Source organism: Tamandua tetradactyla, chromosome 5 (genome assembly GCF_023851605.1).
Source record: "Tamandua tetradactyla isolate mTamTet1 chromosome 5, mTamTet1.pri, whole genome shotgun sequence".
In the NCBI taxonomy this organism is placed as follows: Eukaryota; Metazoa; Chordata; class Mammalia; order Pilosa; family Myrmecophagidae; genus Tamandua; species Tamandua tetradactyla.
In genome coordinates, this window is record NC_135331.1 from 136,700,664 (window position 1) to 136,716,101 (window position 15,438).

The following is a 15,438-nucleotide window of genomic DNA, read 5'->3' on the forward strand; positions in this document are numbered from 1 at the left end:
ATAATATCAATACAATAAAATAAAGACATATATTTGGGTTTTTCCCAATTAACCAAGTCTTTTGCCACTAGGCCATAGCAAATGGTTGTGCCATGTAAATAGTCATGTGGGAGCATGGTGAAAGTCTTTCATCATCCTTTTCAGATGAAGGTGAAAGCAGGTTGACTGGCCTTATCAAAGGGAATACTAAAGAAAGCATTAACTAAATCTAAAACAAAGTGATGATGACCTTGTAGAAAAGAGGCAACATTTGGAACCATTGCATATGAAGGTGGCATTACTTTATCCTTTGCTTCCCAAACCTCTTCCTTTTCCTCATCATCATTATTAGTGAAGAATGTATGGGATCCCAAGCTCTTGGGTCCTTCCCCAGATTAGTTAGTATTCTCTGGACTAGAATTTGGGGTAATTTTCTACCATGGGCTAGAGCTTATCTACAGGTTAATATTTCTAACTGATGCAAGCACTCAGTTAAGACATCTTTTACATCTGCTTGAGTCAGCCATGTGTTCCTAATTTTAATTTTTACTCTAGATGGTGTGCTGTTGTTTTTTTTTTTGCCATCTGTTCTGCCTCTGTGGCCATATGTGTAGCTCTTAAAAGGTTCCAGACTTTTAACTTCTGTCCCAGTCATGTAAGTAGCTATAGGCAGCACCTAATGCTCTTTCTGGAGGGGGAGCCCGGACTTTAGTGATCCATGCTTTTTTGCATTCTCTTTTCCTTTCGCTAATATTTTATTGTCCTGCTATCTGTTGCAAAAGTTTGCAACCCTGCTGGAGTTTTCATGGTGTCCCCATACTCTTGCAGTGATTCCCTTTCATCCAGGAGGGCAGCCACCCCTCCCTATATGGATATTGTAGGCCAATATGGGATTTCCTTCACTGACTCTCCTTTCCAGAATACATGCCCACCACTTCCAGCAGCTCTTCAGTCTCCTGGCTGGCTTGCCAATTATTTCAACTCAGCTTCTGGAGGGCTCGGGTTGGGCCAGCCCTTAGACCAAAGAACATGTGAAGCACAAAGTCAGAAATGAATTTTATTAGGACTTATGAACTAGTGAGTCTCTGGTGGCAGCCGTCCAGAAAATGAAATTAGTGTTCTTCAAAGGCAGGAGTGCAAGGGGCAGCTTATAAGGGTTTAGGACAAGGACACTGCATAGGGTATGAGAATAGAGTTTCGGCAGGGTCTTATGACACAGGGGTGTGGAGATTTGTTATCAACATATATGGCGGGGGCAAGAGTTTTAATACTTTACAAAACAAGTGGTTTGCAATACCATCTGTACATTCTTTCCTTCTTGAGGAGGTCACTGACTTTTAACTTCTGTCCCAGTCATGTAGGTAGCTATAGGCAGCACCTAATTCTCTTTCTGGAGGGGGAGACCAGACTTTAGTGATCCATAGTCTACTTTTTTATATATTTGATGTTTTTGTTGCATCATATTGAGTTCCTCCTGATTTGATTTTCTTTCTGGATATAATTTTCATATACTTTTGTTTGTGGTTATCATGGGGTTAAATTTAACATCCTAAATATGTAACAGTCATTTCTGATCCAATACCAACTTATCAGCATATACCACTCCTATACCCCTTCATTCCCCCACTTTTTTTTTTGGTATTTGTTACAAATTATATCTTTGTATATTTACATCCCAAACCATAGATTCATTGTTACTTCTTATGCATTTGTATTTTAGCACATGCAAGAAGTAGGAAGTGAATTTATATACCAAAGAATACAATATAATAATACTGGCATTTATAATTACCCAAATGGTTACCTTTATTGGAGGTCTTTATTTCTCTATGACACATTAAACCATTGTCTAGTGTCCTTTCCTTTCATTCTAAAGCACTCCTATTAGCATTTCTTTAGGTATGTCTAGTGGTGATGAACTCCCTCACTTTTGGTTATCTGGGAATGAGTTAATCTCTTTCACTCTTGAAAGAAAGTCTTGCTGGATATAAAAATTTTGGTTAGCAACTGTTTCATTTTAACCATTTCATCCCACTGCCTTCTTGCCTCTGTGATATGATGAGAAATTGGTAGTTAATCGAATTGGGATTTTCTTATACATAACAGCTATTTCTTTTACAGCTTTCAATAACTCTCTCCTTGTCCTTTGCATTTGATGTTCGACCACTATATTTCTAGGTATATTTCTTTTTAAGTTTATCCTGCTTGGCATTCAATAGTCTTCTTGGATGTGCATGTTACTTACATATTTATATATTTTGGGAAGTTCTGTGTCATTATTTGTTTGAATATTCCTTCAGCTCCTTTCTCTCTTTATTTTCCCTCTGGGGCTCCCTTAATGCACATATTGTTATGTTTAATAGTGTTCCTCAGGTCTTTAAGGCTACTTTTATATTTTCTTATCCTTTTTTTCTTTCTGGTCTCAGCATGGCTTATTTGTCTTGTTTTCAATTTTGCTAATTATTTATTCTATTCTGCCAACTCCAACTTGCTGTTGGAACCCCCTTGTAATTTTTCATTTCAGTTATTGTGGAATTCAACTCTGTAGAAGTAACTGTTCAACTGTAACCTTAAAATTTAAGAAAGCTGTGAATGTGAGCTGAATTCTAGTAGAAGCCTTTTAAATGTAATCTTAAAACTGTAAGCAAGCTGTGAATGTGAGCTCTCTTTTGATCACAAGGGAGAAACATTCTGCTGCTCCAAATGCCATGGAATGCTAGGAAGCTTAAGGAATCAGTAGTATTCCTCCAGGACTACCTATTCTATGGCTCCACCTCCATAGAGGATGGGAAAAGTTGGCTCTTTATATTTGCTTAGGACATAAACTTTATGTTCACATCTTTCAGTTTCTTGAACTTTAATGCTCAGAAATCAGTCATTAGAAATCAAACACTTTTCTTTGTATCTGCCATCAGCTTTAAAAACTATTTTGAAATTCAAAAGCATGAATTTGAGTCTTTTGTTACCTGCATCCCTGATGTCTCTGGTTGAATGAGGGTAGGGGCCAGAATATGAAGATAAAATACTTCAAAATATTATCCTGCTATATAAGAGAGGTGTACAAATGTAAGATGAGTCCCAACTGGTATAGGTTGTTCAGGTAGTAAGTTCAGCTACAGCCAAAAGCCAAGAGTCGTTTGTATGAGTGACCAACAACTTTTCCTTTATATTCAGCCTCTGAATATAAAGAGTTCTGTCTGTGTCCAGGTTGGTCAAAGCTTTAGAAACACATTTGGAAGTCTCTTAAGCCAAGAGGAGAATCCATTGTGGATACAGTGATGTCTCATAGAATCCAAGGACAAGAAAGAGGTTGGGCCTCAGGAATAAATGGAATCAGGAACACAAATGCAGTTACATTCTTCACCTTTTCTAGTCTACAGGATTTCTAATGCCCAGTTTTTGCATGTCTCAGTGGCATTTAAAGACAGCCCAATTTCCTTCTAAATTACACTTCAAAAATTTCCAGAAAGGACAGCAACTATCTGGTTCCTAATTTAACATCAACCAAATATGGCCTGGGGAGTGAGAGGAATTACCACTTTAATAACATAGACATTTCCACGGTAACCAGGCTGGTGGTATCGTACCAACGGAAAATTTCCAAAAAAAAAAGGGTTTTGCTGGGCAGACAAATCAGTTAGTTGCCCTTTTTGTTAGTCTAAATTTCTTATGCCACCATATAAATTCCTTACATTATTCCTTTAATCTATTTGGCCTACTTCATCTTCCTCACTTCATCTTCCTCAATTCCTGTATCTTTCCTGTACCCTGAGCCTACATCACCATATTGCTTTCTGTTCCTGGGCTGAACTGTATTTTCATATTTGTGAATCTTTGTGCTAGTTTTTTTTTTCCTCTCTCTTGAGGACATTTTCCTTTCCAGTCTACCTGGTAACTTCTCATCTTTTAGGTGCAGCTCAGTGTTACATCTGGAACCATTTTTTTTTTCTTTTAGTATTTTTATTGAGATACCATCACACACCATATAGCCCATCTAAAGTATACAATAAGAGGCTCACAATATCGTCACATAGTGTATTCATCACCATGATCATTTTTAGAACATTTGCATCACTCCAGAAAAAGAAATTAAAATAAAAAAGAAAAACCCCATACATCCCATACACCTTACCCTTCCCTCTCTCATTGACCACTGGTATTGCTATCCACCCAATGTGTGTGAGTTTTTAATACAAAGGCAGAACAGTGTAGTAGTTATGAGTATAGATTCTGGAGCTAGACTGCCTGGCTGTTTGATTTGGACAAGTTACTTATCTATTCAGTGCCTCATGCTCCCCATTAGTAAATGGGTATTGTTCCAGTTATCTATTGCTGCATAACAAACAACCTCAACATGTCTTGGCTAAAAACAATTTATTATTATCTTTCAGAATTCTGGGGTTTGACTGATCTCAGCTGGGTAGTTCTCCATTATCTGTTTGCACTCATGTTGCAAACACTCATCTGTTGCAAACACTCATGACTAAGTCACGAGTGACTGTGGCAGGAATTATCTGAAGTCTTCTTTACTCACAGATCTTAAACTTGGACTCGGAGAGCTATAACATCTGGCTCTGGCCGGATATTTCTCTCTTCTGGAAGCATTCTTGACAAGCATTCTTAATGTTTCACTTTGTTCATCATTTCCGCTGGACCTGGGGGAAAATGCACCTAACTTTCTATTAAGCAGCTCTGCAGCATGAAACCTAAGCTTACGGTTTTCACTTTCTTCTAAATATAGAAATAGAATCAATAATAATCTATGCTTACTAAGCATTTCAAAGAGGGCTTGAACAGAGTGTGGAGGCTTTGAGTAGCAACCCCGGCAGTTTTTGGAAACTTAACCGAGAACCAATGCCAATGAGCAACCCTTTCTATGACTCACTTACAGGATAAAAGAGGCAAAGACTAGGAGAAGATAAAAAGGGTTAGATTTCAAAATAAAGTACAAGTCTTTAAAAAGCCATTGGAAATGATATTGGAAAAGAATAAATCTGCGTGTGGTACCTCGCAGACCCCCATACCTGTCCCTAGCTTACAAAGCCGTCTTGGAGAAGGATCAACCTCCAGGAATAATCTTGAAGCTCCAACCTCATCCCAACTGCCGGGTTGTCACAGGACCCTCAACCCCTCTTCCGCTTGCGCACTTCGAGCGTACGTCGCGAGGTCAGCTCGTCGCCTTCCCCGCCCCCGAATTCTAAACACTGATTAGTCCGCTTCACGCGACCGTCCCTCCGGCTTGACCAATGTGGAAGCCCCTCGCTTGCTCCACCCCCACCCCCAACCTCGCGGGCAGCGTGTAGCCAGCCGCGTAGCCAGCGAATCCCGGAGTCGAATGCGGATGGCGGCTGTGGTGTACACCTTGGGCCGGCTGTGGAGGCTCCGTGCTGCCGGAGCTGAGAGGCGCTGGCGTCGGCTCCATGGGGTGGAGCTGCCCTGGGGCTTCCTGCAGCCTGCCTCGGCCTGTGCTGGCGGCGGGGATTTGGCCCAGCGGCGGCAGGTGGCTCACTTTACTTTCCAACCCGACCCGGAGCCCGAGAACTACGGTGAGCCTGGGGCTACCCTGTCAGGTCCCGCTGCGTCGCAGACTCTCAGGTCCGCGGGCCCTCACGAGGAGTTCACTCCCGCCTGTCCAGGCCTGGGACCGACAGGCTGATCTCGATCCTGGGCCTCAGTCCTTGCCGCGCTCGCTGGAGCCCGCGTGCCTCAGTTTCTGCCCATGGTTCTCTCCCACTCGGTTTTTGTTACTGTTCAACGTGGGAGAGGCAGCTCCTTGGCACTCTTGAGATTGGTGAGAAGCCACACCGCTGTTTGGAATGGCCCAAGGGTGGAGAGGCAGTGTCCAGGGACCGTCTCCCACTCTTCTCCGTCCATCCCTGCTTCCCAGAAGTCCAGGCTTCACGTGTTGTCAGCTTGCACGGGACTGGACCACTAACTTGAGACAGCAGTATTTAAAAGAAAAAAAAACCTTTGTCTTTTGCAAATAAGAAGAAATTGAGGGACTAAGTAACTGAATTGGTTTTCCCAAGGTCACAGAACAGGTTCTTCCTAGAGATTGAAAAGAATCCAGGCTCCCTGAGCCTCATATGCAGCTTGTGCCCAAGTACTGAGGTTACTAACTAGGAGGGTAATCAATGGAGGAAGCCATCTAATGCTTGGAATGGTAAGAAGGGCAGGTAGGAATGTTCTGTGTAATAGCAAACTCATCACTGTATGACCGATGCATGACTTTTCCCTTTTCTTCTACCAGTTTTATGTAATCTTTGAAAGAACCAATTTTTGTCTTTAGGACATCATGAGATAATAAGTGAGCAGTTACATTTTCCTTGTCTAATAACCTGGAATATGGTAGAGTTCACATTTTTGGGAGTGCCATTACTTGTTGAATAATAAGGGAACATTTATTGACAGGCACTGAGGCTGAGCTTTCTTGAAAATTGTTTGAAATTTTCTATGTATAAGGTCATGTCATCTGCAAATAGGGATAGTTTTACTTCTTCCTTTCTTATTGAGATGCCCTTTATTAATTTTTCTTGCCTAACTTCTCTGGCTGGAACTTCCAATACAATATTGAATAGCAAAGGAGAAAGCAAGCATCTTTGTCTTGTTCCTGCTCTTAGGGAAAAACCTTTCAGTTTCACTGTTGAGTATAATGTTAGTCTAATGGATTTTTCCTTTTTTTTTTCCGCATGGGCAGGCACCCGGAATCGAACACTGGTCTCTGGCATGGCAGGCGAGAATTCTGCCACTCAGCCACTGTCGCAGTGCCCTAATGGATTTTTAATGCCTCATTCAAATTGCTAGTTTATACCCCTGTCTGCACATATAAGAATGTGAATGTTGTGTGTCATGCTAAAAGCACATATGCACACACACACACTCTTATTTTATGGTAACTGTACTTTGTTTTAATTTGCATTTCTTTTGTTTCTGTTAAAGAAAATTTTCCCATCTATTTATCCACTGGATTTATTTTATTTTGTGAATTTACATGTTTTTGTACATTTAAAAAAGTGTGCTGTTTGTACTTTTCCTATCAAAATAATACTATTTGCCATTAGTGAATACCTGTTCTATTTCACATGTTCTGGTAGACATCAATCTTTATCTACAGTAATCTTGTGAGCTAAATTGAATTATGCTAATTTTACAGATGAGAAAATTGAGGCTCAGAGATACTAATGATTTGTCCAAATCTGTAACTAGAAGAGCCAGAGTCTGAACTTTGAGGTGTATAACTCCAAGTCTCCCAATGTGACAAATTTATGAACTTTTGTATATTAAAGATATTAACTCTTTTCCTCTCAGGTGCTACAAATATCTTTCATTCTTGTATTTGGGCTATTTTGACACACAAAAGGGACTACTTAAATGGTATGGTTGTCAGGTAGCGCTCTCTGAGGTGATATTCAAGCTGCACACTGAGGGATAACAAGGACTGAGTTCAGCAAGGACCTGGAGGAGCTGTGTTGCAGGAAGAATCAATGAGCTTGTGTTGTAGGAATGAGAACGCCATTGTGGTTGCAGTTTCTTGAGTAGGTGGAGGCAGAAAGTTCTCTCAAAGATCAAGTATATACTGGAGAATTCTTTTTGTGTGTGTGTCTGTATAATTCTTTCCAGTGTTTATAGGATGGGAACAACGTGAGTAAAGAGAGGTTAGAAAGCATGGGATTGACATGGGGAATGGGAAGTAGAGAGTTTTTTGGAATGGAAAGAGGAGTCCTACGAAATACATTTAGAAGAGTACATGGAGGCTTTGAAAGCCAGTGTAAAAGTTGGGGAAGAGGAAAGATTGAATGTGTTCAATGTGCTCTGCACTATGCTGGGTGCATTACATTTAGGTTAGAATTTTGTTCTTTGGGTTGCGGAAGGTCATTGCCTGTTTTGGGGCAAGAAACTGACTTGAGATTTAGCTCAAGTTATATTATTAAGAAAGTTTATAGAATGGGTTATTGAAGGGAAAGTTGGGAGACTTGGACACCAGTCAGAGGGATGGTGCTGTAATTGTCAGGTGAGAGGATATGATTTGAACTTGAAGAGTATCAGTGGGAATGGTGGAATATTTTGGAGGGTTTGACCAAATTTGGCACTGATTTGCCTGTAGGGGCACAGGAAAAGGGTTATCAAAGGTGACTTGACATTTTTAGCCTGGGAAGCCGAAATGATGATAGTTTGGTATCACTGAGAAGAATGGGGAATGCTGGAAGTGAAGTATGTTTTTGGAAAGGGGAGAGGATGACTTAGGTTTGGATATGTTTGAAACATTGGCAGAGTATATCTGTTTGAGGCAGGCAGTGCTGATTTGGCCCTCAAACAGTTTCATACCAAAGTTGGGAACTTTGAGACCAGAGTAATTCTTTCTATGTCTCTTGTCTTCAGAATTACCCTAGAAATGTGCCCTTTCTTTCCTCTCTTCCTTTTTAACGTCTCCTTGTTCTCACTTTCTCTTTGCTCATGCAAACCTTTGCATTGGATACCACAGAACAACAATGATAACTGACACTTTGACAACACTTACCATGTGCCACACTCTATTCCAGATGCCTTATATAATAACACATTTAATTTCGCATACTAGCACTGTATAGAGGTACTATTAGCCATATTTTATGGATGAAAAAACTGAGACTAAAGAGGTTAAACTTCTAAATATCTTTAGATATTTAAATTTCCTCAGGTCATACTACTTATAAGAGATGGAGCCAGTCTTCATTTTCATGGAGTCTGACTCTAGAGACTATGCTCTTAACTACTCTACTATGCTGTCTCTTATGTTATTCAGAAATGCTTCCATTTCTTCACAGAACACTTTGCCCGTCTTAACCCTACCTCAAATCTGGTTTCCTCCAAGGTACTGCTTTTTATTTTCATATCTCATTTGAACAGAGACTGCTGTCCTTTGCTTTCACTGTAATTTACCCACCATTAGGTTTCTTCTCCATATTTATTGACCATCAAGAAACTTGATTAATCGTTTTTTTTGTCATTTTGGATGATTTCAGCATTCTAGAAGTATTATTGTGCAGAAGCTAAGAACTGGGATTTTTAAGTCAGTTGTACCCGAATTTGAGTCCTCTTTTACAATTTAGGATTGTGATATTGGCCAAGTTTTTAGTCTCCATAAGCTTTCATTTCCTTGAAAGATTTCTGTGGCGATTCAATGAGATAATCCATGAATCTACTGCTAATCTACTGGTGTCTGGCACTTGTTATACCAGAATCAGTCTCCCTACTTTGTAAAAAGGAAAGATAGCCAGTAGAGAGAAGATGATCCATAAATATTGGACACTTAGTAGAAACTTTCTGATAGATTTTCACAGCAGCTCTACAAATTATATGTTTTTTTCCTGATTTTTGGAGGAGTAAGCTTAATGTCAATGTTTAACTTCCCAAGGTCACAAGGGAGTAAATGGTATAACAGGTTCCAGTGCAGGCCTTATGCCAATGTGTTTACTCCCTTTGCTATACTGTTCTCCTCAAGATTGGCACATCCTGGCCTCTTCTTGCCCCTAATTTTGGTCAGTTAAGGGTATATATGCATGAGTTTATTCATTCATTCTGCACATTTAAATTTTCTTCTGGATGCCAGATTCTGTGCTAGATGCTGGGGATATGAATATAGTCCTGTCCTCATGGAGTTTGCAGTCTAGTTGGGGAGAGGAACAACACATAACAAGCCAATACATAATTAAATCAACCCCATCTGTAGTAAGAGACCTGAAGGAAATGTTCAGGTGCTAGGAAAAAGAGTAATAGAGACTGGGCAAGCCCCTGGGAGGAACTAATATTTAATCAGTTTCTCAGTGATCAGAAAGAGGAGGTGCCCAAGGAGTAGTGAAAGGTGTGATGGGATGCTAGCCAGAGGGATTGTCATGCAGGAACATTCTGAGGTGGCAGAGAGCATGGCTTAGAGTAGACTTGAATGGTGAGGTTTAGGAACAGTGATACAAAATGGGGCAGTTGAGATGGTCAGGGATGGGATCAAGTGAGATCTTGTTGATGTGGCGAGGAGTGGGGTCTTATTTCAGGTGTATCAGAAGCCTTTGAAGGGTTTTAAGCAGAGGAGTAATGCAGCATGGTTTGCTTTGTAAGTCTTTCATTATAGCAGCTTTTTGATGAATAATTTGGAGGAAGGAGGTGTGAAAGAATAAAACTATGGAGGCTGGAGAGGCTGTTTCATGGAACAAAAAGAGGTAGTGAGTTCTAGAATAATACATAGTAGTCTAGATTTTAAACTATATTTTGGAATGAGCATTATTAGCACTTGATGGATTGTATGTTGAAGGAAGGATAAAATTAATACTCAAGAATGCCTCTTTGATTTCTGGCTAAGGCACCTGGGTGGAGGGTAATAGTATTGTTTGTTAAGATGAGAAAGACTGGTTTTGGGAGCAGAATTCAGAGTTCAGTTTTGTATTTGTTATCCAGGACACCCATGTGGAGAACTCACCCATGTGAGTGACCATTTGATATAAAAGACAGGAGCTCAGGAGAGGTTTGGGTTGAAGATAAACATTTGGAAGTCACCATCATACACATGGGCTTACAAGCCATTTAAAGATTGGGTAGAGAAGGAGTGTGCAAAAGGAAGGGAAACACCATTGCACTAACACTGAAGTTACCAGAGGGCATTATCCAGTGATGCTGGCTACAGTTTCTTCAACTTTAAAACTCTTTTAGACGCCCTAATTTTGCTTACTTCTGCTTCTTTCATTGATATGCAGTATCTATTGACGCCTTAAGAAGGCAGTTGCATTTATAGATGCTTCATTTACATTTTTCAGTTTTTTTTAATTGTGAAATATATTTTTTAATTGTGAAATATTTTGAAGTACACTTCAATAAACAGATACAGAACAGATTTCATAGTTTGGTATGGGTTACCATTCAGCAGTTTCAGGTTTTTCTTCTAGCTGTTCTAAAATACTGGAGGCTAAAAGAAATATCAATATAGTGATTCAGCAGTCACACTCATTCATTAAATCCTATCTTCTCTGTTGTAACTCCTCCTTCTTCTTTGGTCCTTCTCCCACTCTATAAAGATCTTTGGGCTGTGGTCTTTCTAACTTTTTCTTGTTGGAAAGGGGTGATAATATAGGATAGAGGGATGGAATTAGTTGGTAATCTTGGGAGAGGCTGGCCCCTCTGGGTTTTAGGGCTCTTCTAGTCTAGGAACTCTCTTTCCTGAAACTCTCCTAACAAGTTTCAGGAAAGTGAACTTAGTGCATGAAACATTTATAGAGTCTCAGTTAGAGCCCTGGATGTTCTTTAGGGTTAACAGAAATGATGTTTGTTGGGGTTTGGCAAACTATGGCAATTAGTAACATCTAGCTGAAGCTTGCATAAGAGTAGCCTCCAGAATAGCCTTTCTACTCTATCTGAAATCTCTTAGCCACTGATCTTGTTTTGTTACTATTCTTTTTCCCCTTTTGAATAGATGCTTCATTTACATTTTAATACAAAATGTCTTGCCTCTGACTTTTGGATTCTCTTTGAAACTTATTTTTTGGGTTAGAGATTGAGATATACTTTAGTAGGGATTAGAACAATACCTAGAGAATAGGTTCCTGCTGGGGTGGAATAGGTTATTGTTAGGGAGAATAGATAGTTTCTTAGGCATTCTCCCATTTCACAATTGTAGTTAGGGCCTGTATTAGTCAGGGTTTGCTAGAGAAACAGAATCAACAGGAGGTATGTAAATATAAGATACACAGAAGGGTCTCATGCAATGATAGGAATGGAAGAGTCCAAAATCTGCAGGGCAGGCTTCAAGGCTGGCAACTCCAATGAAGGATCTCGATGAACTCCATAGGACAGACTTGCTGGCTGAAGAAGCAGTGAAAATTCTCTCTTCTCTCTTAAAAGTCTTTAACTGATTGACTCATGTCCACGTGATTGGATTATCTCATTGCGGGACATAGTCTTTAATTGATTTTAGATGTAATCAGCCACAGATGCAAGGTACTAACTGATGATTTAATAAACCAGCCTTCTGCTTTATCAACCAGTCGTGAAATATCCTTATAGTAATGGTTAGGCCAGTGCATTTCTAACCAGACAGCAGGGCACCATCACCTGGCCAAGTTGACACCAGAACCTAACCATCGCAGGGCCAATGAAGTCATTCATTCATTTATTCACTCATTTACTCATGCTTCAATAGTCATATAATGATTGTCACATATGTGTGAGGCACTATGTTAAATGCTGGGGTTTCTAAGATGAATGTAATGCAGAAGTGGTACACAGGACTTTGCAGTGCAGAGGAGGGCCAGTGCTTCTGTATTGGCAGAACCTTCGTTTTTCTGAAAGTGGGCCTAACTGTCCTTTTCATAGCTGTATATTTTAATTCATTTGGGGTCTGAACTACAAATAGTCTCACTTGGCGATGTTCCTTGCCATGGACCGTCTTTATTTCTGGAGACTGCTTTTTGGGTGCCCGTTTGTTCCCTTTGCCTCACATCCTCAAACTGTGTGGATGGCTTCTTTTTCCTCCAACACTAATGCATTTTGAGTAGTTATTGAAGATCTACTCCATCAGTCTGTTGTTGCAATATCACCTGCCCCTCACCTCCCTTCTCCTGCCGTCTGTGTTTGAATTGTGACTTTGGTAGATCTTTTTTCCTACACTGTTTCTTCCCTTTTGTGTGATTGGTTAACAATTTGGTGTGTGTATTTTTGTTGTCATTGATTTTTTTTTTTTTACATGGGCAGGCTGGCAGGCAAGAACTCTGCCTGCTGAGCCACTATGGCCCGCCCTGCCATTGATTTTTATTGCAACAGCTGCCATGTGTTTACATGCTCATTCATTCATTCAATAAATATTTATTGAGTACCTACTATATGCCAGGCACAGTTGTAAGTGCTGAAGATATAGCTGAGATCAAATCTGGAGCTTTATCAAATAAAACTTTACCATGCCATTCATAGTCAAGCCAGTTTCAAGATGAAAGACTCGGACTAAGTCCAAACTCTTAACAGTAATAGCTAACATTGATTTAGCCCTCACTTTGTGCCAGGCATTGTTCTAAATGTTTTTCACATACAGTATTGTTCCATTTAATCCTCCTGACAGCCCAGTTAAGGAGAGAAAAGCTGGCTTGCAGATATTCCACTTGGGCAATAAGAAGGACTATGTCTGATGTGTTTAGGCATGGAATTATAGATTTTTTTTTCCTCCAAATGCCTGTAGTTCTGGGTACTAAAATTCACCTTTAGCCTGTCTCATTTTTACTGGTTCCTACCATTCTTGATGGTTCCTAGATTAGAATCTTCCTAGATTACTCTCACTCTGGCTGATCCCTTTTCTGACCTTCTATATTGTTATATCAATTTGGTCAATTGATTATGTTCTGTCTTTCTTTTTTATATTTGTTTTTAATTAATATGAGTAACTTCCCTTACCAACAAGCTTCTTGAAGTCTGTATTGCTTTTGTATCCTCCAACGTCATTGAAACAATCTAATAAATTCATATAATCTTTAATCTAAATATAAAATAAATTTCTACTTTGATTTTAATCAAGTTGTAATCAACTGCTAAGATGCTGGTTATTTTTATATATTTTAAAATGTATAAAATGATATATATGTATATATTATTTTTCACAGGGCAAACTCAGAAAATGAATCTTTTCCAGGCAATAACAAGTGCCTTGGATAACTCACTGGCCAAAGATCCTACTGCAGGTAAACTTCATTTGTGCTTGACTGTGATAACTGTCTTAATTCAGAATTGAAGATTTGCTTGAAGTATTTGTCTGGAACTCAGTGGTTAACATTATATGTACCTAAAACTTTTGAAAGACCTGATCAAACAATTAAGGCTAAATAATCAAATTGTAGTGTAAGTATTTTTTTAATCACATGTCTTAGTTTCCTAAGGCTGCCATAACAAAGTAGCAAAAACTGGGTGGCTTAAACAATAGAAATTTGTCTCTCAATTCTGGAGGCTAGAAGTCTAAATTAAAGTGTAGGTAGGCCATGCTTCCTCTAAAGTCTGCAGGGTTCTGGTGGCAGCTTGCTGGCATTCTTTGGCGTGTAACATAACCTACTCTCTGCCTATGTCACATGGCTGCTTTCTCTGTCTGTGTCCAAATTTCTTCTCCTTGTAAAGAAAGCAGTCAAACTGCATTAGGGCCTACCCTAATCTGGTTTGTTTTCATTTTGACATCTTCAAAAATTCTATTTCTAAATAGTATTGTGTTCATGAGACTGGGGATTAGGCCTTGGATATTTCTTTTGGGGGGACATAGTTCAATCCATAACTCTACTCATTGCTAATACACATGTATAAGTAACCACATCATGTTAATGGGGGGACATAGTTCAATCCATAACTCTACTCATTGCTAATACACATGTATAAGTAACCACATCAGGTTAACTTTCTCCCATAAAATGTGTGACCCTGATATTATAGTAACACTTTCTGGATTAATATCTAGTGTAGACTCCTGTTTCTTTAGCATATGGGAAAAAATTGAAAATACCATTTTGTTCATATATCTAGCTATAAAATGATTTGGTTCCATATTTTCCTTTGGGATAAATTTTCATTTCGCTTGAAACGGTTTTTTTGAAATAGCTTTAATAATGTTTGTAAAGTAACTTAATCTTTACTTTAGTAAATTAAGTTATTGATACAAAAATGATTGTCCTTCTGCTGTATGTTTTAAAAATTTGATTGGTTTTGTCTTTTTTTTTTAAACTATCATACCTTGAACTTCCATATGAGAATTCATGGTTTCAATGTCAAATGAAAAACGGTTTAATTTTTAGGAGGAACTATAAGCTAGACTTGAAGATGAAATGAATTGTTGATCTCTTCTTTTGAAAATTCCTGCTGATTAGTAGTTTGGATTTTGGTTTTCTTTAATATTTTATTATGAAATAGGAAAAATGTGCTTCTGATGTTCATCTCTCAATTTAAAAAAATTGGTGGGAAGTACTGTGCATTTTTTTAGATCCATGTCTGTGGAGCCTGACTAAATTTCAGTTTGCTTACCTGAGCTATATGAGGAAAATATATTCCATGTCCAGCTATTTTCACGTCCTTAATATATATATATATATATATATTTTTTTTTTTTTTCTTAATGTATTTTAACAATCATAAATCCTCAAGCAATGTTTTGGTTATAGATCTTTAAGTGACAATTGTCAATATATCTCAGCAGAAATTTAATTTCAAATAGAAAAAAATAATGATTTTATATTTTGAATTTGCTTTGAAGTCTGTGTAGCTAACACAATCAAATGTACGCATTAATTGAACAGTGCTTGATATGTATAATTCTTGACTTATATACCCACTCAGTTGATTCTAAATGAGCTGGATACTGCAAATTAATTGCCCAAATTATAGTTGATCAGATCTTGTGAGAAGATAGCTCTTCTCATTGCAAATTAAAACATAGAGAGGAATGTGTTATTGTCTTGAGGCCCACAAAGCTGTTTA

At 38.8% G+C, this 15,438-nt stretch overlaps 1 protein-coding gene and 1 long non-coding RNA gene across 11 annotated transcripts in view; one reads left to right on the forward strand and one right to left on the reverse strand.

Annotated features, from left to right (window-relative positions):
• The window catches only part of BCKDHB (branched chain keto acid dehydrogenase E1 subunit beta), a 406,736-nt gene that overhangs the window by 88,685 nt on the left and 302,613 nt on the right, over positions 1 to 15,438 (forward strand). For 5 of the 9 annotated variants that reach the window (XM_077162311.1, XM_077162313.1, XM_077162312.1 and 2 more), the window contains exons 1-2: positions 5,250 to 5,525; positions 13,590 to 13,667. In XM_077162311.1, coding sequence (XP_077018426.1) covers positions 5,315 to 5,525; positions 13,590 to 13,667 — 289 coding nt within the window. In that variant the 5' untranslated portion in view covers positions 5,250 to 5,314. Of the gene's footprint in view, positions 1 to 5,249; positions 5,526 to 5,604; positions 6,143 to 13,589; positions 13,668 to 15,438 lie in introns of those variants that run through there. The other 4 variants (XM_077162309.1, XM_077162310.1, XM_077162316.1 and 1 more) reach the window with 3 other exon arrangements.
• LOC143684897 (uncharacterized) lies at positions 4,339 to 5,166 on the reverse strand. Of its 2 annotated transcripts, none has more exons than XR_013176241.1 (2): positions 5,019 to 5,166; positions 4,339 to 4,634 (listed from the first exon to the last, which is right to left on the reverse strand). It is a non-coding gene; the product is annotated as an uncharacterized LOC143684897 (long non-coding RNA). The 2 variants fall into 2 exon arrangements; XR_013176242.1 differs by having other exon boundaries at positions 5,004 to 5,166.